We start from the raw sequence: 23,597 nt of genomic DNA, 5'->3' as shown, positions 1-23,597 counted from the left end.
TCAAATCTCGAACCGCTTTCACCGTTGGATTTCTCGCGTCGAGATCTTCAAAACTAGATCCCATGTTGATAGGTTTTGACGAACTTTTTTGCACAAAAAACTGAACGGATTTTTCCCCTTTCCGAAAGAGGCACGCCCGTGCCTCTCGTGGAAGCAAAACCGTGACTCTCGCGGAAGGAAAAAAAAAGAGAAAACGCGGGTTTTTTTCCTTTCCGAGGAGGCACGGCCGTCGCGAAGCACAACCGTGCCTCTCGCGGAAGCAAACCGCGACTCTCGCGAAAGGAAAAAAAATAAAAAACGTGTTTTTTTTGTTTCCGAGAGGCATGGCCGTGACTCTCGCGAAAGCACAACCGTGCCTCTCACGGAAGCAAAACCGCGACTCTCGCGAAAGGAAAAAAAAATAGAAAACGTGTTTTTTTGTTTCCGAGAGGCACGGCCGTGACTCTCACGAAAGCACAATTGTGCCTCTCGCGGAAGCAAAACCGTGACTCTCGCGAAAGGAAAAAAACAGAAAACGTGTTTCTTTTCGTTTCCGAGAAGCACGGCCGTGACTCTCACTAAAGCACAACTATGCCTCTCGCGTAAGCAAAACCGTGACTCTCGCGAAAGGAAAAAAAATAGACAAATGCGTTTTTTTCGGTTCCGAGAGGCACGGTCATGACTCTCGCGAAAGCAAAACCGTGACTCTCACGAAAGGAAAAAAAGAAAACGCATTTTTTTGCCTAAATTTTTTTTTTGAAAAATAAATTTGACCGAAAAACTAAGAAAGACTGGTGGAAAACCAAAACGTCAAAAAAAACTGAAGAACCGTTTCAAAAGCCAAAAACACGTGCGAAAAAATAAAATAAAATAAAATCCGGAGGGGGCGCCCAGAGCGCGACACGCGGCGAATGGCTGAGAGCGCGCCAAGTAGCGTTGATCGTTTCGAGGCTCCCGAAGGAGCGCTCGTTAACTAGTTGCTCCTCCATAAATGGGTAGGCATGGCCCAACACGCTTGTGGGTTGGCTTTGTTCATTTTCAGCCTTCTGAGCAGTTTCAGCATTCGGGGCCTTTTAATTCTAGGTTAAAAATGCAAAAAAAAACATCGTAAAAAGGTCAAACAGTCTTAAAAGGCTAAAACAGCCCTAAAAACGAAAGTGCTCTTTGATCCCCAGCTCACATGCTCTATGATGAATAGCAAAAACAAAAAATAGTGAAAAAAATTGAATTTTTTGTGATAAACATTGATGAATGTTTTGACTTCCTGCAATTTTTTGTGATGAAATGACATTCGCGAAGGTTTGGACAAAAACAAAATCGACGCTCCAAAATGCTTCCAACAATAATCTTTTCGGGGCATCAATTTTTTTGCCCAAACCTTCACGAATGTCATTTCATCACATAATTTTGCACGTAGTTGAAACATTCATCATGGTTTATAAAAAAACAGAATTTTATGAATTTCTTAACTAGTTTTCCTGATTTTTACTTTTCATAGCGGAGCACGTGAGAGCTCGGGTTCAAAAACTCTATGTCCCCCTAATAAGGCCGAAACAACCCCAAACAGTGCTAACACGGCAGAGTTGGTCGCGTGCCGAGACTGGGCCATTTTGGAACGGCCTGCGAATAACCATGACATGTTATAGTTGGCCTTAAGGCTTGGCTTTGGGGATCAGCCTTGGCCCGTGGCAGGCCGAAGGCTGGGACGCAGCTCCTCTGACGTGCCGTGAAGCCCACTGACATGTGGCCCCGGGCCCATGCGCCAGTGGCGCAACGGCTGCGGGCCGTACGTCAGAGGATCTGGCTACCGAAGGCTGGCCCACCCTTTTATTCCCGTGTCGGTCCGAAAATTTATGCCCACGGGTCGGCCTTAAAAGCACAACCCATATGGCTAGGTTTGGTGGGAACTGCGGAAGCGGAGAGTTAGAGATCCTAGAGAGATATTTTGACAGTGACAAATGACGGTTATCGATAATGAGAGGCTGCAAGTGGAAGGCACAAATGGTGGCATCCGAGCTATATAGTGAAGAAACCTTTTTTAAGGCAAAGCAACTGCTTTATAACTTAACGGCTCTCTGGTAGATCACCCGAGACACAAACAACCAATTGGGCTGGTACATCAGAGTCCCACTCCATAATTGAGTTTTGAGGGCACATGCGCCCAACGCTAGCTAACTTATGTGTAACTGAGTTGGCACTACGGCGGCAAACTTTTATTACATGTTTGGGGAACCACATCTTGAGCTGGTACTTCACGTCCTCAATGACCGCAGCATACGGTGATGAATCAGCCTTCCCGAGGTCGAAAAGCCTCCGCCACCAGCTATGAGTCAGTTTCGAACTCCACCCTTATTATTTCCAGCTCTGCTGCCATTGACACAGCATGACGCATCCTGCACATGCTCCTGTCTTCTAGCCCGGGCTCCCACCACCGCGCCATCCATGGTTCGCACCACAGCTCCCCATCCAGCGTGATCATCCCCTGGGACAAAGGCTCCATCAACATTGATTTTCACCATTTCTGCCTGTGGTGGCCTCCACTTATCAGCACATATCTTTTTGGCTGGTGGGAGAAAGGCTTGCATGTAATCCAATACGTAGCTACGCGTGCGTCTTGCTAGCTCATCCGCCGACGCAACAAGCTCCCCCTTCCGTAGTTTATTCCGTGCGCTCCACCAGAGCCACCAGAAAGTGAGGATATGCATGCGTTTTGTCTCAGCCAGCCCCATAGATAATCCATCATAGCATGTACAAACGAGATAGTTTCCAGCTCCATTCTTTTCTTCCTCAAGAGCAAGCTCCCGCCACACCTTCTTAACAGCCTTACACTTGATGAACAGGTGCGCTCCATCTTCATCAACACGGCCACAAAACAAGCATTTCGTGCTCTCCAGCTTGAAGCCTCTCTTCTGCATATTTGTTAGAAGTGCCAATGATTCATGCCGCACCCTCCATGTAAACATCTGGACATTTCGCTGGCACGGCAGCTTCCAGATCCTTTTCCAAGACTCGTTCTTACAACTGTTCAGATTACCCGCATCGCTCCGCCATTCTTCCTAATCGTGTTTAATTCGACATACAGCTTGTACGCACTCTTGACCGAGTGGAGACCTTTATTATCAAATTGCCAGGCTATGAAGTCTTTCACCCCCTCCCGCAGCGGCATCTGCATTATATGCCTGGCATCATCCGTGCAAAATGTTTCTCGCACTAGGCGTTCATCCCATTGCCAAGTACCCGGATCTATCAGGTCATTAATAAACTGCAGCAGATTGTTCCCCCTTGGGGTGATCACCCTTCACGACCACGGCCTTGGAATCCAGGGGTCCGTCCAGATATTAACACTAGCTCTGTTGGAGTAACAAATCTAGTATTATGTTATAGGCATACATAAGAAACAACTGGTTATAGATTGTTCTTACACACAAATATATTGTAAAAATATCTTCCTAGGAAGGAAGAGTAACTGATGTATTTTTTATGTATATAAGATTTGAGAGGCAAGAGAAATAATCAAGGTGAACCACTCCATGTGTGCTGCCGGTGGAAACAATTAAGAGAGAAAGATACTCTGAATTAAAAACAAATCAAGTGAAAAGTAAAAATAAATTAAACTCTATAGACATAAGAACAAACATGTATGTAGATGGCAAGCATCAGTACACTGCATGATGTACTGAAGAATCAATTACAAAGGGAAATATACTCTGAATTAAAATCAATTAGATAGAGAAGTAGCACCAAGTGAGAAAGTTGAGAAACACCAGCCAACCATGGAGAGAAAGCAGTAGTTGCAGGCGCATGATGGATGACGTGTGGAAGATGTGAGAGAGGAGGACATGGAGCAGAGCAACAGCTCATGTCCCTCGTTCTCATGCAGGCGCTGTCGCGCTGCCCCGCTGCTCACAAGTCGTCCACTCTGGTGCACTCGCCTACGCCGCTGCCGCCCAGCGTCCACATCCGCAGAACGCACATCAATGTTTTTGCTTCCAGTTTCAGGTCACACAGTTTGTCCTGTTGGCAAAATGGCACACCTTGAGGGCAAATTTTATCAACGAACTAATAAAGATTAGAAAAAGGTGGACAGTAAACGCAAGAAAATAATCATGCATCAGATAATAACAACAACAAAACTGCAAAGGACTGAGGCCAAACTACTACCAGTGGTTTGGATCAAAATAAGTTGCAGAAGCCCTATCTAAGCTGTTGGAAAAGAACCTTGTCAGATCTTGGTACATCAAAGTATAGCTGCATCATTGGCTTTGATATGGTTGTAAAGCTTTACCTGTAAAGTGTAAACTAATTAATGATGGATAAAAGTTCAGTAATCATATAGAAATAGGTCAGTGTTACCCATATTTGCAAATCAGGCAAAATATAATTCAGTTTTATCGCAAGAAAGTAATAGTACATCTTATTTAACTTCAATAGGTAAGCAGCACAGTAACAATGTCAATCATTCCAGCAATGTCATTTGCTACCTCCCAGAATCGCATGCCATTACCTGAAACCTGTAGGTAACAAAAGAGTATGCAGTAAGCTTACAATCAAGGGAAAAGAAAATAATAACAGATACTTTTCAACCAGAGTCTCCTTAAAATTTGAACTGCAAAAATTATTCAATTACTAAGGAGTGAATTTTCTTTGATGGAAACACAACTATAGTCAGGAATTCATTATTCATGCCAAGGAACTTATTATATCAACCCCGATAAGAGAAACTGGGAGAATCTCATCAGTTAATCATTTCATCTAAATTATTTGCCTTTACCTCCCTCGGAAACACACGTCTAGGAATTCCATCAAGCACCTAGCAAGCATAAAACTGTCAGAGTGGAATGATGATAAGGGAGGGAACCGGGCATGACATGAGCAAGGGGGAATAAAGTTGAAGCATCGTTCCAGTGAAGTTAGAAGACTAACAGTACCTTCATGAACTTCAGGTTGTTGCGAGTGCTCTGTTCCTCAAGAGCTAAAATCTCCTCGATGTGCCTTCTTGCCCGTCATCTCACAGATCTGGATGAGCCAAGGTGTGTGCCTCTTTCTGCATGAAGTTCCACCCTCCTCCAGATCAATTGTCTTCCGATCCTGCCTTTGCCCCGCAAGCCGCCATCGCTGCCGGTTCTATCTCCGGTGGAGACTGCAAACCCTAGAGGAGTCTGGGCTCAGTTGGTCCGTCGCCGCTTTGTGTCGTTTGCGGAGAGAGATGGGGCGGCCAATTTACGCGGAGAGATTCATCACACACGTTTCGACTGGAGAAACTTTCGCTTCCGCTTCTGTGGATAGAGGAAGGAGGAGCGAACGGGAGGGGCACTGAAGCGAACGCCGGGACATCAACTCTTCCTGCAGATCTGAGCCACATGTGCCAAATCAAACGGTTGAGAACATTTAGGATGACGTGGACGCATGAGAAGGCAGGAAAATCATGTAGTGGAGGGCTTCTATTTAGATATAGTAGATGAGGGAGCTAAGCTTATGGCAGAAGGTTTTTGTCAGGTCAAAGCACGACATAGCGAAGGTGGGAATGGCTTGCACTACGGCTGTCACCAAGCTTTCTTTACCAGACTTCGCTATTAGATTCTCTTTCCATCCATAGACTCGACCTGCCAACGCACCTTTTATGTAGGCAAAAGTGCGTTTCCTTCACTATATTCCTTGCATCCGTTGGCGTGTTTGGACTAAAACATGACAGCAAATCTCTAGTCTCTACTACCTAAAAGAATCGTAAGGTTCCGTTTCCCCTCTTACGTCGCTCGCCATCGTCGTGCCTTATTCGCTCGCCCCGTCCAGCCGCATATGGGCCAAGCCCTGCAAAAGCCCATATCTCCCTCACAGTTTCATCTCCAACAACGCACACGCACGTCGCTTAGAAGGTTCCAAAAAAAAACACATAGCTCAACCTCAATCTGGCTAGGTAGGTTAGCGTCGGCTCCAACCCACCCCTCCCCATAGCTCCTCGGCCGCCGCTCGTCCTCTCTGCCGCTGCCCGCCCTCCTCGGCCCGACCTCACCGCTGCACTTGCCGCCGCAGCTGCTGGTCCGCCGAGGCCTACCGCCCCTAGCCCACATCGTGTTGACCTCTCCGATCTGGCGGCTGTTATCCACATTATCCACGTTGACCTCACCTCCCACAAGCGGCGACGTGTCCTTCTCGTTGCTCCATCACGGTGTGCAAGATCGGCGAGTTGTGGCTGGGGCTACATGGGGCGGCCGCAAAGAAGCAACAGAACAGGTCGGAGATGCGGCACCGGCCGAACAAGACCCATGGGTAATTGATTAATTAGTAATTGGTATAATCATATGATTTCTTGGCAATTGCTTGGGCGGCTGCATGGTGTTTCTTAGATGCTTTTTTTTCTCTGTCATCAAAAGAATAGAGTGACATATCAGGATACAAATTCATCCAAACACTTGTGTTTGCTCTCAATTTGATTTCTATTTATGCATGATTAACCGTTACTGTTATGTTTGGTCGTGCAGATTGCACGGAGAAAGTCATGCGGATTGCTAGCTAGGAAACCATGGGCGTCACGAAAGCGAGGAAAGCAATCAAGAGATCAACTTCTGCCACCGCCGACACCGGAGCCGGAGCCGGAGCCAGCAGCTCCATGTCCATGGCACGCCTACGCCCAGTCCCGGTGGGTTGAACAAACTCAAGCAGCTGCCGCCGCTGCCTCTCGGCGTCTACTTCAACCCGACGAATGCGGACATCATGGGGTTCCTCAACCGGTGGATCGCCGGTGATGACAAGATGCCGGACGCGCGGGGGTTCATCTTCCACGCCGACATTGTACACCAACGACCACTATGCACTGCAGCAGCTTCACCCACCGGCCAGCGCCCGCGCGGGCCAGCACACCTGGTGGTTCCTCGGCGAGTCCAAGTTCTAGAGTCCGTGCGCGACGATCAAGAACAAGCGTGGCGACCGCAGCGTCCAGATCGGCGGGTACTTGCGGCTGGAGCAGACCAAGGAGGAGCTTCCCGAAGAGGGCAGGCTTAAGAATTGCTTCGGGTTCTACTGCGTCCCGTCCCCGTCCAAGAAGCGCAAGACGCCGTGGCTCATGCAGGAGTTCACCAGCGACAGCGATAGGGGCGCGGGCAGGAAGGGCGTGCCCGCGCTCCACAAGCTCTACGTCACGCCACACGCCGCCGTCGAGGGCCTGAGGGGGAGTCTACGGGGAGGACGGCCTGACGGCGGGGAAAAAGAAGCCTGTCCCGGCAGACTACTTCGCCACCGCCGCCGCGCTGATGCCCCCGGGGAGTGTCCGTGTTCTCCGGGAAGAGCAAGTTGAGCGGCCACAGGAGTCGAATCTGCCGCCTTCGCCCCCGCCTCTTCCTCATTACGGCGGCGACGGCCAAAACTTCATGAAGGTATTTGGATGTGGTATGGATCAATGGCATAACCATGTGTCTTCTGTAGCATATTGCTTAGATGTGATGGGCAGTAGCAATAAGGGCCTTCGTTGCCTTACGTCCTCCCTTTCCTCTAGCCTCATGTCACCTCCCTCAAGTCCAGCGGCTGGAGTCCACATGACCAGCTTCCCCCTTCATGTGGGTGAGGCAAGGAGATGAACAGATCCGGCAAGTGCTTCCAGAGAACGAGGCCAACGTTGTCGCTGCCCGCGGAGTCCACACCATCGTCTACCTCATCTTGTCTTCCTTTCTCTGGTACGACGAAGCAAATCACGCGCGGTTCATTTCTGTACCCATGCTTTTGTTCAAGTCATTTTTTTCATGTTTCAAAAAGAAAAGAAGTCATTTTTGGTTCCCAGGTTGATTCGCTTTCCTATAGCTTCTACATTTGTAAATTTATTTATTTATTTCTGAAGTAATAATAGAGTAGGTTTAAGATTATGTTTTTCTAAAGAATTTCAGTAGATGAATGGGTTGTATAGTATCTGCAGTTAATATTGTCCACCATAATTTACACATTTTCATTTGATAATGGAAATAATTGTAGGGAATAGCAGAGCATAAGCTCAAATGGGTTGGTTATTTAACTGGTTTTTCAGTTTTCTCATCGACATCTACAGATTTGGACCAACAAGACATGATGGTTGGCGGGTTATTTAACTATGGTCTTCTATTATCGATTCGTCAGCTCTGCTGCTGGGAGTCGTGGACGTCACTGGAAAGGAAATAAAATAACTTGCAGAGGGCGTATAAGGAGATGCCAATGGAAAAGAGATGAGTTGAGTGTGTGTTTGGAGATCTCAACGAAAAGGAAATGGAGAGTGTAGAGTGGTCAAGAGGAGGAATCGAGCCTGTCCTATTTTATTTTATTTTAAACTTGGAGCCAGTCCTATATTTGTCGCAAGACATGATGGACATTTGCTTGATGCTCATCCCCCGAAAGGAAAATAAAAATATTTGATTGATGCATTCAGATACTTTTTTTATCGGGCTGAAAGAGTCTTGTTAGGGCGAACGTTCATCATAATAGAGGTGGGATTTTAATATAATCACCACAAAGTTGTATTATTATCAAGTGTAACTTTTCTCAATATATTTTGTATCCTGTAGCAGTGCACGGGCATTCATCTATAATAATAAAAGAAAGTCAAGAATGTTGCCCTAAAGATATAGATTAAACACATTCAGCATATACCCCCGTTGCAATACACGGGCAACTAAATCATGTGTAGGAACTGATAAACATTTATTTACATAATCACATTCATATAGACAAGCAATAACAAACTAACATGATAGAATATCACTAGTAGAAACAGAGGCTTCCATACGCCCCCATTAGTCCCTAAAATAATCGAACCGCGACCAAAGGGGTCTTTAGTCGCGGTTCGGGAGGAGACCCGCGACCAACTATCTGGGCCTAGCGCGCTCGGTCGACAGCTGGCGGACGGGAGGGGTTTTAGTCCCGGTTGGCCTGGCCAACCGGGACTAAAGGTCCTCAAGCTGGCCCGAAGGCCTTTAGTTGCGGTTGGCCAGGCCAACCGGGACTAAAGGCCCATCCCTATATATAGGACTCAGATCACTTCACTTAGCCACAATTCAGAAGGGGGGTGGTGGGTTTGCTTTTGGTTCCTCCTATGCACACAAGGTGTTCGATGAAATGCCCGAGAGCATAAAACAAACATGATATGAAGTGTCCGAGCCACACTTGAGCTTTCTCATTTATTTTTCCTCCGCGATCGCGGTTAGCAACTTGAACCTTTCATGTGTCATTGATAAAATATGCATGTGTGTAGTTCATTGTTTAATTTGTATTATTTCTAGCTAGTTAGTTTAACAAATGCATGATGGTTAATTATATACTTTATATAATAATAATGCAGATGAATCGGCAATGGATGTACGGTCCCTGACTCTCCGGCGAGTTCACTACGGGTTTGAAAGATTTCCTCGTAGTGGCAAATGCGAACAAGCAGCGAGGTTTTATTATCTGTCCATGTGCTGTCTGTAAGAATCAGAAGGGTTACTCCTCCTCAAGAGACGTTCACATGCACCTGCTTCGGCACGGTTTCATGCGAAGCTATAATTGTTGGACCAAGCATGGAGAAAGAGGGGTTAGAATGGAAGAAGATGAAGAAGGGGATGATATCGATGAAAACTATCCTGATCATTTCGGTGATACTTTCATGGAGGATGATGCTGAAGGTGGGGAAGGGTTAGGTGAAGGTGAAGAAGAGGCACATGATGAGCCCGCTGATGATCTTGGTCGGACCATTGCTGATGCACGGAGACGCTGCGAAACTGACAAGGAGAGGGAGAATTTGGATCGCATGTTAGAGGATCACAAAAAGTCGTTGTACCCAGGATGCGATAATAGTCTGAAAAAGCTGGGCTGCACACTGGATTTGCTAAAATGGAAGGCACAGAAAGGTGTAGCTGACTCATCATTTGAAAATTTGCTGAAAATGTTGAAGAATATGTTTTCGAAGAATAACGAGTTGCCCGCCAGTACGTACGAAGCAAAGAAGGTTGTCTGCCCTCTAGGTTTAGAGGTTCTGAAGATACATGCATGCATTAACGACTGCATCCTCTACCGCGGTGAATACGAGAATTTGAATGAATGCCCTGTATGCACTGCATTGCGTTATAAGATCAGAGGCGATGACCCTGGTGACGATGTTGAGGGCGAGAAACCCAGGAAGAGGGTTCCCGCCAAGGTGATGTGGTATGCTCCTATAATACCACGGTTGAAACGTCTGTTCAGGAACAAAAAGCATGCCAAGTCGTTGCGATGGCACAAAGAGGACCGTAAGTCCGACGGGGAGTTGAGACACACCGCTGATGGAACGCAATGGAGAAAGATCGACAGAGTGTTCAAAGATTTTGCAGCTGACGCAAGGAACATAAGATTTGGTCTAAGTACTGATGGCATGAATCCTTTTGGCGAGCAGAGCTCCAGCTATAGCACCTGGCCCGTGACTCTATGCATCTACAACCTTCCTCCTTGGTTGTGCATGAAGCGGAAGTTCATTATGATGCCAGTGCTCATCCAAGGTCCAAAGCAACCCGGGAACGACATCGATGTGTACCTAAGGCCATTAGTTGATGAACTTTTACAGTTGTGGGGCAGACCTGGTGTACGTGTCTGGGATGAGCACAAAGAAGAGGAATTTGACCTACGAGCGTTGCTTTTTGTAACCATCAACGATTGGCCTGCTCTCAGTAACCTTTCAGGACAGACAAATAAGGGATACAATACATGCACGCACTGCTTACATGAGACTGAAAGTGTACGTTTGGGTAATTGTAAGAAGAACGTGTACCTGGGTCATCGTCGATTTCTTCCCCGAAATCATAACGTAAGAAAGAAAGGCAAGCATTTCAACGGCAAGGCAGATCACCGGCCGAAGCCTGCGGAACGTACTGGTGCTGAGATATTTGATATGGTCAAGGATTTGAAAGTCATCTTTGGAAAGGGTCCTGGCGGACAATCAGTTCCGCGGGGAGTTGACGGGCACGCACCCATGTGGAAGAAGAAATCTATATTTTGGGAGCTAGAATATTGGAAAGTCCTAGATGTCCGCTCTGCAATCGACGTGATGCATGTTACGAAGAATATTTGCGTGAACCTGCTAAGCTTCTTGGGCGTGTATGGGAAGACAAATGATACAAAGGAAGCACGGCAGGACCAGCAACTTTTGAAAGACCCAGATGACCGGCATCCGGAATGGTTTCAAGGTCGTGCCAGCTACGCTCTTACCAAAGAAGAGAAGGTCATTTTTTTTGAATGCCTGAGCAGTATGAAGGTCCCGTCTGACTTCTCGTCGAATATAAAGGGAATAATAAACATGGCGGACAAAAAGTTCCTAAACCTGAAGTCTCATGACTGCCACGTGATTATGACGCAATTGCTTCTGATTGCTTTGAGGGGGCTCCTACCGGAAAATGTTCGAGTAGCCATTGTGAAGCTATGTGCATTCCTCAATGCAATCTCTCAGAAGGTAATCAATCCAGAAGATCTACCACGGTTACAGAACGATGTGGTCCAATGCCTTGTCAGTTTCGAGTTGGTGTTCCCACCATCCTTCTTCGATATTATGTCGCACCTCCTGCTCCACCTAGTCGAAGAGATTTCCATTCTTGGTCCTGTATTTCTACACAATATGTTCCCCTTTGAGAGGTTCATGGGAGTATTAAAGAAATATGTTCGTAACCGTGCTAGGCCAGAAGGAAGCATCGTCAAGGGCTATGGAAATGAGGAGGTAATTGAGTTCTGTATTGACTATGTTCCTGACCTTAAGCCGATTGGTATTCCTCAATCGCGGCACGAGGGGAGACTAAGTGGAAAAGGCACGATCGGAAGGAAATCAACGATATGTATGGACGGTCATTCTATGACTGAAGCACACCACACAGTTCTGCAAAATTCCAGCTTGGTGGCTCCGTACTTCGAGCAACACAAGAATATTTTACGCTCGGACAACCCGGGGAAGCCTGAATCCTGGATTAGAAAGGCCCACATGGAGACTTTCGACAGTTGGTTGCGAAAACATTTAATGAATGACAATGATGTTGGAGATCAGCTGTACATGTTGGCCAAGACACCATCTTCGACTATAACGACTTTCCAAGGGTACGAGATAAATGGGAATACATTTTACACCATCGCCCAAGATAAAAAGAGCATAAACCAAAACAGTGGTGTCCGCTTTGATGCAGCAACCGAGAATGGGCAAAAGGTCACATATTATGGTTACATAGAGGAGATATGGGAACTTGACTATGGACCCTCCTTTAAGGTCCCTTTGTTCCGGTGCAAATGGTTCAAGCTAACAGGAGGTGGGGTAAAGGTGGACGAGCAATACGGAATGACAATGGTGGATTTCAACAATCTTGGTTACCTTGACGAACCATTCGTCCTTACCAAAGATGTCGCTCAGGTTTTTTATTTGAAGGACATGAGTAGCAAACCGAGGAAACGAAAAGATAAGAAAACGATCAGTACATCATGCGATGATCCAAAGCGCCACATTGTTCTTTCAGGGAAAAGAAACATCGTGGGAGTGGAGGACAAGACAGACATGTCAGAAGATTATAATATGTTTGGTGAAATTCCGCCCTTCAAAGTGAACACTGACCCAAGCATTAAGTTAAATGATGAGGATGCTCCATGGATACGGCACAATCGTAAGCAAGCAGGGACACAAGGGAAGAATTGATGTGTAATAATTTATTGTACCAAACTTTGTTGAATGGATCATGTGAATTAAAACGTACGATGGCGAATCCGGATGATTTGTATTTGATATATTATTTGTATTTTTAAGATTTTAAAATGAATTAGTTTTATTTTTCTGAATTTTTTGATATATTATTTGTATTTTTAAGATTTTAAAATGAATTAGTTTTATTTTTCTGAATTTTTTGATATATTATTTGTATTTTTAAGATTTTAAAATGAATTAGTTTTATTTTTTCTGAATTTTTTGATATATTATTTGTATTTTTAAGATTTTAAAATGAATTAGTTTTATTTTTCTGAATTTTTTGATATATTATTTGTATTTTTAAGATTTTAAAATGAATTAGTTTTATTTTTCTGAATTTTTTGATATATTACTTGTATTTTTAAGATTTTAAAATGAATTAGTTTTATTTTTCTGAATTTTTTGATATATTATTTGTATTTTTAAGATTTTAAAATGAAAAGTATATGAAAAAGGACCTTTAGTCGCGGTTCGTGACACGAACCGCGACTAAAGGCTCTTTCCGCGCGGGAACGAAAGCGGCGCGAAAGAACCTTTAGTCCCTTTAGTCGCGGTTGGTGTCCCCAACCGGGACTAAAGGGTACCTTTAGTCGCGGTTGGTGTCCCCAACCGGGACTAATGCTCTGTTTATATATACAACACTTAGTAAATTTTCCCCCACCTCCCATTCTCCTCTCGGCGCCGACGCCCTGCCCCGACGCCGATCGACGCCGACGCCGCCAGGCTACTGCCCCGACGCCGATCGACGCCGACGCCCTGCCCCCAGTGAGCTCTGCCCCCACTTCCCCTGCCCTACGCCGCCGCCCTTGCCCTGCACTGCCGCCGCCGCCCCTGCCCTGCCCTGCGCGCCGCCGCCACCGCTGCCCCTGCCCCTGCGCGCTGCCGCCGCCGCCACCGCTGCCCCTGCCCCTGCGCGCCGCCGCCACCGCTGCCCCTGCCCCTGCGCGCTGCCGCCACCACCGCTGCCCCTGCCCCTGCCCTGCCCTGCGCGCCGCCGCCACCGCTGCCCCTGCCCCTGCGCGCTGCCGCCGCCGCCCGCCGCCGCCTGCCTGCCGTCCTCCGCCTCCCGCCGCCGCGTGCCGTCCTCCGCCGCCCACCGCCGCCTGCCGTCAACAAACGGAAAGAGAGAGCAGAGAGGAAAAAGAAAAAGGAAAAAGGAAAAAGAAAAGGAAAAAGAAAAGGAAAAAAGAAAAGGAAAGAGAGAGCAGAGAGGAAAAAGAAAAGGAAAAAGAAAAGGAAATTTATTTGGGAATAATTGTATAAAGGAAAAAGAAAAGGAAAAGAAAAGGAAAAAAGAAAAGGAAAAAGAAAAGGAAAGAGAGAGCAGAGAGGAAAAAGAAAAGGAAAAAAAAAGGAACAACATCAATTTAATCTTTTAATAGCTCTTAATCATTCAACCGTAGCTGCTCCTCCTCTATGTCCCCTTAATCTTATTTTTTAATTCCTTTATACTTAATTAATTTTTACTACATGCAGGAGTGACATATGGCGGACGATAGAGCCAAGCCGCTTAGGGATCCGGAGGCTGAACGTTATTTAATGGGCATCATAAACAACGAGATTCCTTATGAAGCGGATCGCGGAAGCCAGCAGCGGAGAAGCAGCGTGGCTTCCACGGATGCCCCGCCTGGTGCTAATGCACCGATGATCGAGATTCGTGCACCGGAGCCTCACTACCCCGTGGATGATGTAAAGGAGATGAAAGAATGTGATCTGCATTATCCCGTGGGGAACGTTTCCACGAAGGTAGCTACTGGCAGTGCTTTACCCTGTACACCTGGAGCACTCCACCACAACAACCCCATTGCATATGGCTATGCTCGTGTCACGGTGGAAAACATAGTCCAAGAGTTTGAGGACCTGGAGATTGACAAAGCTACACCTGAAGGGGAGAGAAGACTTGGAGATGTCAAGCGCCAGATCATTCTATGGAAAAAGAAGTACATAGTGTTTCCAGGCGAGGCGCCAAGGCTAACAAGTCCACCCCCCCTCCGATGGTGGTGGTGGTGGTGGTGGTGGCGGTGGTGGTGGTCGTGGTGGTTCACCTACACCTCCTTCACGCCATTCGACGCCGTCCCCCGATCCACAACCTCCGGCGGGTAAGCAGCCGCCGCCCCCCAATCCTCCTCCGGCGGGTACGACGCCCCCCAATCCTCCTCCGGCAGGTACGACGCCCCCCAATCCACCTCCGGCGAAGAAGCAGAAGCAGGCGGACAACAAGGAAACCCGCTCCTGGACTATTAACCCGAACCCTTATGTACCTAAGACCACAAGGGTACCGGAGCCATCACTGAAGCCTCTCCTCCCAAGGCCTTGGGAACTTAGTGAAGCTGAAACCAAATTGGCCGCGTCTGCTCATTATGAGAAATGGAAGGCGGATACGAAGGCGATAAAAGAGCCTGAGCCCAAGCAAGTATTCACTGAGAAGCAAAAGAAGTGGGCTAAGGATTTTTTGACGACACCGTCCCAAGCCGAGCTGAATATGCCTGACGACTATGGACATGAACTTCGTAGGCAAGCAAAAATATTGAAGGAGGAGAAAGAAGAAAGTAAAAAAAGCGGGAAACAAGTTGACCAGCTCGGGATGCAGAATAAACAATCGATCCCCCCGCTCATAGTGAAAGCCGGTCCGGAAGAGGACCCCGAGATCATAGCAGCTGCGGCAGCACTTGGATTGACTGTAGCGAGTGCCATGAAACAAGCGTCCGAAATGGGTTTGACTCTTCGTGTCTTCTTAGGCCTTGAGGATGCGCCAGTATGTGAGATAGCATTACAATATGTGCGGAATGGGCCTCTCGTCGAGCCTGCGCGCGAAAAGAGTCTACCACCACAAATGCGAAATCTGCTACGTTGGTACAAGCAATTCATAACATGGGCCGACAAAGAATATATTTATGCGGATGTTACAGAGGAGCATCACACCAAACGGTACTCTGTACAAGTTCATATGAGTGAATTGTTCCAGCTGTTCAATCTGCGCGAGCTCGACAAATCTATCCTGAGTTGCTACGTTCTGTAAGTGATTTATTTCTACCTCATCTCGTTCTTCATTGCCTGCACTATATATATATATATATATATATATATATATATATATATATATATATATATATATATATATATATATATATATATTGTCCTAACTATATTGTTGCGTACGCTATTATGCAGATTGAAGATTTGGGAATGCAAAATAAGAAACATCCATGATGTTGGGTTCATTGACCCACATATCGTTAATGGACATGTGTTACAAAATCACCCCGAAGGCATGGAGAAAGACTTGTACAAGTTTCTTAGAAGCATCAACTCAAAAGTCATATTCTATTTCCTTACCATTTTGGGTGAGTGTTTCTCTCTTGTGCGCATTCTCTTTTGTTTACTCCATGCATGGTATGTCTAATCGATGAGTTATGCATGACTGTGCATGTAACGTGTCCGCAGGTTCCACTGGATTCTGCTAAATATTGAACTTCACACCTCCAGAGTTCTAATCATGGACTCTATGGATTCGGATCCAAAGCGTTGGGCCGACATGAGAAAAATGCTGCAAAAGTAATTATTTTCAATCATTTGAGCTCTATATCGATCGCTCTCTTTCGTTCATTTCCTAATATCAAGTAACTAATAACTCCCTTGTTCATTTAATTTTCTTTGCCCTGTAGGGTTTGGAGACGGTTCTCAGAAGAAATTGTCGGTGAATTCAAACATGAGCTAGATTTTAGAAGGTTAGTTAATGTGGATAAGCAGCCACCGGGGACCAATCTATGTGGATACTATGTTTGTGAGAACATCCGGAGACACACCTCTGAGCGGAAGGCATCGGATAGCGTGCGGAAGGCGACGGATAACTTGCGGAGGAGGCTTAGTCCAGAAGCTCGCTTCCGACCAATTCAAGATGAATTAGCAGGATTTTTCATGAGGGAAGTCATCAATCCTAAAGGAGAACACTATACCGAGGACGAAGAAATTTATATGCATACCCGAGATTGAAACTTGTTCGAAGTTGTATATGGTCATCCATCCTAATTGTGTATGGAAACTTGTTCGAAGTTGTATATGGTCACCCGAGATTGAATATATATTATATATTCCTCTTGAATTCTTCTTGTTTGAAATTTCATATGCATGTATATAGTAGCGTAGAATATGTGTACTGAAACTTCATCAAAATTAAAATAAAACACAAAATAAAATATAAAAGAAATAAAACACTACAAATTAAAAAGAAACCAGGTTTAGGGGGGCTAAAACCCTAAACCTGCGGAGGAGGCCTTTAGTCCCGGTTAGCCACGAGAACCGGGATTAAAGGTCCTCCGCCCCGACGGACTCCTGGCGCCCACGTGGACGGGCCTTTAGTCGCGGTTCGTAAGAGGCGCGACTAAAGGGGGGGGGGCTTTAGTCGCGCATATTTAGTCCCGGTTGCACCGCCGGGATTAATGGCCTTTGCGAACCGGGACTAAAGACCCATTTTCTACCAGTGTATTTATATCCCGTTGCAACGCACGGGCATTGTCCTAGTATAGTGAAGAAACCTTAACAAATGTGTTGGGTATCTCCACGCTCGAGAAAGGATAGAATAAGATGGAGTGTTAAAGTAGTGTCGGTGTGGGCGTTGACTATTGACTTTGTTTCCTAGTTTCGCCTTCTTTTACCATCGTTATTAGTAGTTCAGGACTTATGTTGAATTGTCTTGACCTAACCTGACTTTTGAGTCGTTCTTGTGGCTACATGTCAAATCTTCAAGTATTGATGCTTATTTGCGTCTTCTTTGTATTCTTTGGATGCATTCCAAGGCGCATGTCATTGGAAATAGACTATTTGACGACCAGACGGTCCTCTGAGTGGTCAAAGATGGCATGACCTACTTGATGATCAAGTCCAACATCGGTAACTACAACCGTTGATTGACCATTCCGTGAAAATGAAGAGAAGCTCTGGCCACAGCATCCCGTAGTAGACCCCAAGCGTGGTGACATCGGTAACTCCAACCGTTGATTGATCATTCCGTGAAAATAAATATGCGCCTGTGATCCGTTGCCACCTGTGACACCGCCGCTGTCACAAGCGATACCATTTCTGTGTCACCAAGGAAGAGGAAGTGTGCCAGAGCTGAGAGTGAGCTCGGGGAGAGCTAAAACTGGTTGGGCTCGTCTCTTGTCGTCTCAAGCCGAGGTCCGGTGAGTAAGGGGCTGTTTGGTTTCCAGCTACATATTGTCACGCTTTGCCACACCTCATTTTAGGCAAGTTTGATCAAGTTAGGTGGATGCTTGGTTCTAGCCACACCTAAGGCAAGAATTTTTTTATGAGCAGTGAACCCCACATGTTATAGTCACAAAAAATGTGGCAAGATTCCCTTAGGCAAGCCAGTGTGGCTAACAATTTAAGCAACTCAAGTTAGGCAAGTGTGGCAAAAATTATGGTATGGCAAACATAGTCACAAACCAAACAGCCCCTAAGTTCACGAAGGAGACCAGCCAAATTTTAGTCCATGACTGATGGGACCAGGCCATTTGATTTGAGTTGAAATGGCTAATCGGAAAAATTATGTGATCTAACTTACTACCTAGCCCTAAACTGTGGGTATTGGTTAAATTTTTTTTGTTACCTCAACTTTGAAGATCGTGTTATCTCAGCATATTGCTTGGTAGTACTAGATGTTATCTCTATACTCTCTGTCTTATAAACTTTTAATCTGAAGAGGCCCCAATTGCTAACTTTACGTGGTTATTCATTCTATTTCCACGCTTTTCATAGGAAAAAAACAGCTACTGAATTGGTCGGGACAACCTGAGACGGAGCTAAGCTCGAGTTGAGCGGCTTCCTCTCGCTTTCCACTGCTTCCGGGCTGGCTCGACTCGGCAAGTAGAGGTTCAAAGCCAGCCCAGGCCGAGCCCGACTGGGGTTGGCTCATGCCCAGCCTTGCCATGAGATTAGCGTGTGACAGCCGCGCCATAGCCCTGTCCAATTTTCATCACATATGAAATAACTCCCATGCACACGACGTTTCCTGGTCGATATGCACACAACACTTGAATCGAACGTGGTAGGAGTGTTGGCCAACTGCATCGTGTGGTGGCCAACTGCAGCGCCCTTTCGCATAACTAGTTCAAATTATATACGGAACAAGCCGATTATGGATAAAACTCCTGTTTGAACATCTGAGAGCATTACACGCAGAATCTTGCCTCCTTTTCTTTTCAAGAAAGAGAGCCTTTGCTCTCCGAATTTATATAAAGAAACCAATGTCTTTGGATTATTATAGAGCACCTCATATATGCCCTGGGATGGTTATGAAGTAAACAAAGAAGCTTGGCAGCTTGCAGTTAAGCACGCCAAGTAGGGAGTGCACATCTCACAAGAGACGTGCATGCATTTGTATCCAAGATGTCAGCAAGACAATAACGTTTGAATGTGAGACAAACAGAATCCTAGAAGCTCTCAACTTCCGGCCAAACCCAACGACAGAACAAGATACTCCAGAGCTGACAACAAGGACAATAAGGTTTGGATCTGAGGCAAACGGAATCTTAGCCTTGCTAAGCGTTCAAAGAGAAAAAAAAAAAAGCAATCGTCCTAGGCTCGCATGCAGATCTCAAGGACGGACCGAACTGGCAAACTTTCTGCCATTGGCTAGGCGCACATGAGCTTTGTCGATCGCTGCGTCTTCTTCCCATCCTTGGCTTGAACGCTGCACGAGTTATGGCTCATTTACCAAGGCATGTGGTACGGCCCACCCGGCCACCCGGCAGGATTCAATCTTTTGATTGGGCACTACTGTGTCACACTATCACATGCTTGCGCTAAACCATGTGTCCCACAGTTTGTGTGATGGAGGTTAAATTTCAGATTTCCATGAACGAGTGAACGACCTCCGCTCTAGATCCATCCAGCATGTACCCTACTCCTAGCTAGAATGGGGAGAGGATTTGTCGCAGGCAGGTCTCATGGCACGCAGTCCCTCAGGCTTGCTTTTATTCTTGTCTTCTGATTTTCAAATTTTTATATCTTTTAAGAAAAAGTCCAAATTAAATTATGTTATCATATTTGTGTTTCTCGTGACAGAGATACAAACATATATCCTGGTGTCATGGAGCCACCAAGCTAAAGCCTGAGTACCGTTTCTAAAAAATTATACGGAGTACTACTTCTTTTAGAAGCGAGCATGAGTTGTCGGGTGATAGGTTCTAGCTGCCCACTCCTCCTCCTCCAAAAAAAGCTAGGGTTTCGGCCTCCCGTCGGCGCCACCGTAGGTCCGCCTCCTCTCCGGTGGCCATGGGCGCGGTGGATCTCGGCAAGGGCCGGCGGGAGGGTTCCGTTTTCAGTATTTCTCTTTCAGTTTTGCTAGGGTTTATGTCCTACTCAGAAAGACGGGACGGCGGCGCCTCTCTGAAGATGGAATAAAGGTCTCCCAGCCTAGCCCCCGTTCCAGTGATGCGCCTGGGAGCATTGGTGGGCGTGTGGAGGTGTGTCTCCGGCGGATCTATCTTTGGTGGATTTGCTCGGATCTTGTGGTTGTTCGTCTACGTTCGTGTGTCTTCTGGTTGGATCATTCTGATCTACGTCATTTGCCATCTGCGGCGGTTACTGTTCTAGTGCGCTGGTCCTACGGGGCCTTAGCACGACAACTTCCAGACTGTCTACTACAACAAGTTGTGCCCGACTCCGGCGATGGAGGGGCGATGACGGCGGCGCCTTCGACTCGCTTCAATGCTTGTAGTCGTCGCTAGGTGGTCTACGGATCTGAATGTAATTTTTATTATCCCATGATTGAAGATGAATAGATCGAAAAAAAAATCCGCAAAAAAGAAGAAGCGAGTATGAGTTTTTCCTCGAGACGAGCGACTAGAAACCCTAGCCGCCGCCAGAAGAGCCAAGCCTTCCGGCACTGTCCTCCGGCGGCTCTCCTCCGTCGATGACCTCTAAGTCTTCGATGGTGAGGGGGGTCACCGGATCCGACACATGCGGATCGTTTTAGCTTTAGGTTTAGACCCTAGCAGCTTAGGTTTTGGGGTCATCGTGTTGGCTTTGAGAAAGACCATGAATAAAGAAACTTAGGATCCTTGCCTGAAGAAGCGATTGTTCTTATGGTTAGGGATGGATTTTGAAACTAGTCTGTTCAGGCAAGGATGGTGTGGCGGCGGCGAATTTCTCATGGTGGACTTGTGTCCTCCGAATCCATAGTTGCCAAGACGTTTGCTCCAGCACCTGCACAGAGCTCGGAGGTAGTCCAGGAGCGGATGCAGATTGTGGTCTGCATCGGCAACATCTAGGAGGCTGCGGATCATGTGCTGGGTTCGTGGTTGGCAGGTATGATTTACTCCTCCAACATGTTAGTCATGTGGGGGTGTCAGATCTAAGTTCGATGGCGGGTCCAGGGTGTTGCCTCCGTGTGATTCGTTTAACGGCAATGGCTTCCCCTTTGGTGAGCCACCTTGAAGGTCCGTAAAGTATATCAGGGATGAAGTCGCGTCGAGCTTGGATGAGGAGGTGATCTATCAATTTTTTTCTTTGGTGGTTGTTGTGGTGGTGCGAGACACGTGGCAGACGTAGACGTCAAGCTCAGGGGATTCTTCTGTCTTGGTTGTAATTTTTCTTCTTGACTGGTCTTTCTTTATGCAAAGAATAGTGTTCTGTTGTCTTTTCACTTTTGTCATTGTCAGTTTATAAGTGACTTGCACACGATATACGATATAATTGAGATAAGTGTTACCATGAAAAAAAAAACTAAAACCTGAAACCAAGATATTAATTACAATATGCACCCGACAGCCATATGGAGCCATGCCATATGTAATGCGCTCTCGTCTGCGCAACTTAGCTTATTAACCAGACTACTGGTCTGCTCACTCCACCCGTGGCATAGTAAACTGAACCAAGATCGATGGGCGACGTCCGAATCGTGTCTCGGCGCGTGGTAAGGCCGGAACCAACGGCCTCGCCGCCGGTGGAGACCATCCACCTGACGCCGTGGGATCTCAAGTCTATCACCGTGGAGAACATCCAGAAGGGCATCCTCCTGCCCAAGCCTCCCACCACCGGAGGAAAGGGGCTCAACGACGTGGACGTGGAGTGTCTAGCTTCGTCCTTTGAGCGAGCCCTTGGCCACTTCTACCCTTATGCCGGACGCCTCTCCGTCGCCGTCCCGCCGGCTAGCAACGGCGGAGCATCATCGCCTCAGAACCAGAGCCTCACCATCTCGCTCCGCTGCGGCGGCGAGGGCGCCGAGTTCGTCCACGCCGTGGCTCCCGGCGTCACCGTCTCGGACATCACCGACTCTCTCATCGTTCCTCGGGTGGTCTGGTCCTTCTTCCCGCTTGACGGGCTGCTGGGCTCGGACGCCATTGATGGCTCGCGCCCGCTCCTGGTTGCGCAGGTCACTGAGCTCGCCGACGGCGTCTTCATCGCCATGTCAATGAACCACGGCGTCGCCGACGGTACGACATTCTGGCAATTCTTCAATACCTGGTCCGAGCTAAGTCGTGCCGCCGTCGCTGGCAACGATGTTATGATCTCCACGCCGTTGCCGGTGTTCGACAGGAGTTTCCTGGGCAGCTGCACCGTCCCCATCACTCTGCCCTTCGGCAAGCTGGAGGATGTCGTCGGCCTTCGACATGTGTTCCCGCCCGTGCAGGAATGCTTTCTCAATTTCTCGGCGGCGAGCGTAAAGAATCTCAAGGCGAAGGCGAACGCCGAGATGTCCGGCTCCGGCACCCTTAGCACCATCTCCTCGCTGCAGGCCCTGCTCGCGCACCTCTGGCGTGCCGTGTGCCGAGCCCGGCGACTCGCGCCGAAGCAGGAGACGACGTACACTGTCCTTGTGGGATGCCGTGGCCGCGTTGTCGGCATACCGGCAGCCTACGCGGGCAACGCGGTGGAGCACGCCACCGCCAGGTCTACCGCCGGCCATATTCAGGAAAGGGGCCTCGGATGGGCGGCATGGCTCCTGAACAGGGCCGTGGCGTCGTTCGACATGGCATATGCGAGCAACAAGCTCGCGTCCTGGCCTCAGGAGCCTAGCTTCACGCGCCTGCCGGCGCTCGTGGCTGCCGCTCCCACGGGGACGCTGACTGGGAGCTCGCCGCGGTTCGACGTGTATGGGAACGACTTCGGGTGGGGCGCGCCGGTGACAGTTCGGAGCGGCGCCGGGAACAAGTTTGATGGGAAGGCGACGGTGTACGAGGGTCGAGGTGGCGGAGGGAGCATTGCGCTGGAGGTGTGCCTCATTCCGGAGGCGCTCGCCAGGCTCGTCACCGACGACGAGTTCATGGCTGCAACCACCACTGATTCATACTGATTGTATCTCTTGCAGCAAAATATTTTATCATCTTTCGTGATTGTTATCAGTGAGGACCAAATCCGTTGATTAGTACGTAGCTTGGTTGAACCGGAAGCAAAATAATGGAGGTTCACTGAGTCTTGCTCCAATATTTGTAGTATCATCTTTCGTGATTGTTATCAGTGAGGACCGAACAGATGGACAAGTGATCCCTGAGTTGCTGATGTTTCTGAAGCCTACCAGGTACCAGAGTCGATGAGCTGAAAAAAATAAAAACTGGACCCCGATAAACGCGAATGTTCGGATTTTAAGCATGTCACCATGAACGTTTTTTGATGACAACTTTAATTGACATGAGATGGCAAGTTTAATTGGTAAAACATGGCAATTTTGTCCCAATTCATTTTTTTTAGAAAATTGCCATGTTTGCCAACCTCACGTCAACTAAAGTTGCCATAAAAAATGTTCGGGTAGCCACGCTTAAAATCCAAACGTTAAATTCGTCTCCGCTCACCTTTTTTGCTCTATCCTATTCCATTGCTACCTCTATGTTTGCTATTAGGCGGTAGCCAACACCATGTTTACTCTAGGCTACCTTCTGCGCTTGAGGTTAAGCATTAAGCACACAGCTTGACAGTATTTTCATCGTGTTTACAGAAT

General features: G+C 47.3%; 1 protein-coding gene, 1 long non-coding RNA gene and 1 pseudogene across 5 annotated transcripts; 2 read left to right on the top strand and 1 right to left on the bottom strand.

Moving 5' to 3' along the window:
- Nucleotides 1-2,037: 2,037 nt before the first annotated feature.
- LOC123123701 (uncharacterized) lies at nucleotides 2,038-5,260 on the bottom strand. Of its 4 annotated transcripts, XR_006460750.1 has the most exons (4): nucleotides 4,391-5,260; nucleotides 4,198-4,264; nucleotides 3,752-3,993; nucleotides 2,038-3,329 (listed from the first exon to the last, which is right to left on the bottom strand). It is a non-coding gene; the product is annotated as an uncharacterized lncRNA (long non-coding RNA). The 4 variants fall into 4 exon arrangements; XR_006460752.1 differs by having other exon boundaries at nucleotides 4,141-5,260; XR_006460749.1 differs by lacking the exon at nucleotides 2,038-3,329 and having other exon boundaries at nucleotides 3,579-3,993.
- A 1,239-nt stretch (nucleotides 5,261-6,499) lies between these two features.
- On the top strand, nucleotides 6,500-7,410 carry LOC123121174 (uncharacterized; annotated as a pseudogene).
- Nucleotides 7,411-21,471: 14,061 nt separating this feature from the next.
- Nucleotides 21,472-23,256, top strand: LOC123123700 (uncharacterized acetyltransferase At3g50280). The gene has a single exon (XM_044544265.1). It carries the CDS (start codon nucleotides 21,543-21,545, stop codon nucleotides 22,953-22,955), a length of 1,413 nt encoding a protein of 470 aa, XP_044400200.1. The 5' UTR covers nucleotides 21,472-21,542; the 3' UTR covers nucleotides 22,956-23,256.
- The last annotated feature ends 341 nt before the right edge of the window (nucleotides 23,257-23,597 follow it).

Source organism: Triticum aestivum, chromosome 5D (genome assembly GCF_018294505.1).
Source record: "Triticum aestivum cultivar Chinese Spring chromosome 5D, IWGSC CS RefSeq v2.1, whole genome shotgun sequence".
Taxonomy (NCBI): Eukaryota; Viridiplantae; Streptophyta; class Magnoliopsida; order Poales; family Poaceae; genus Triticum; species Triticum aestivum.
The sequence above is the reverse complement of the archived record's forward strand: the minus strand, read 5'-3'. Positions and strand labels throughout refer to the sequence as shown.

Excerpts from the sequence above, each read along its gene's own strand:
- LOC123123700 (XM_044544265.1), top strand. The coding sequence starts at position 21,543 with ATGGGCGACGTCCGAATCGTGTCTCGGCGCGTGGTAAGGCCGGAACCA.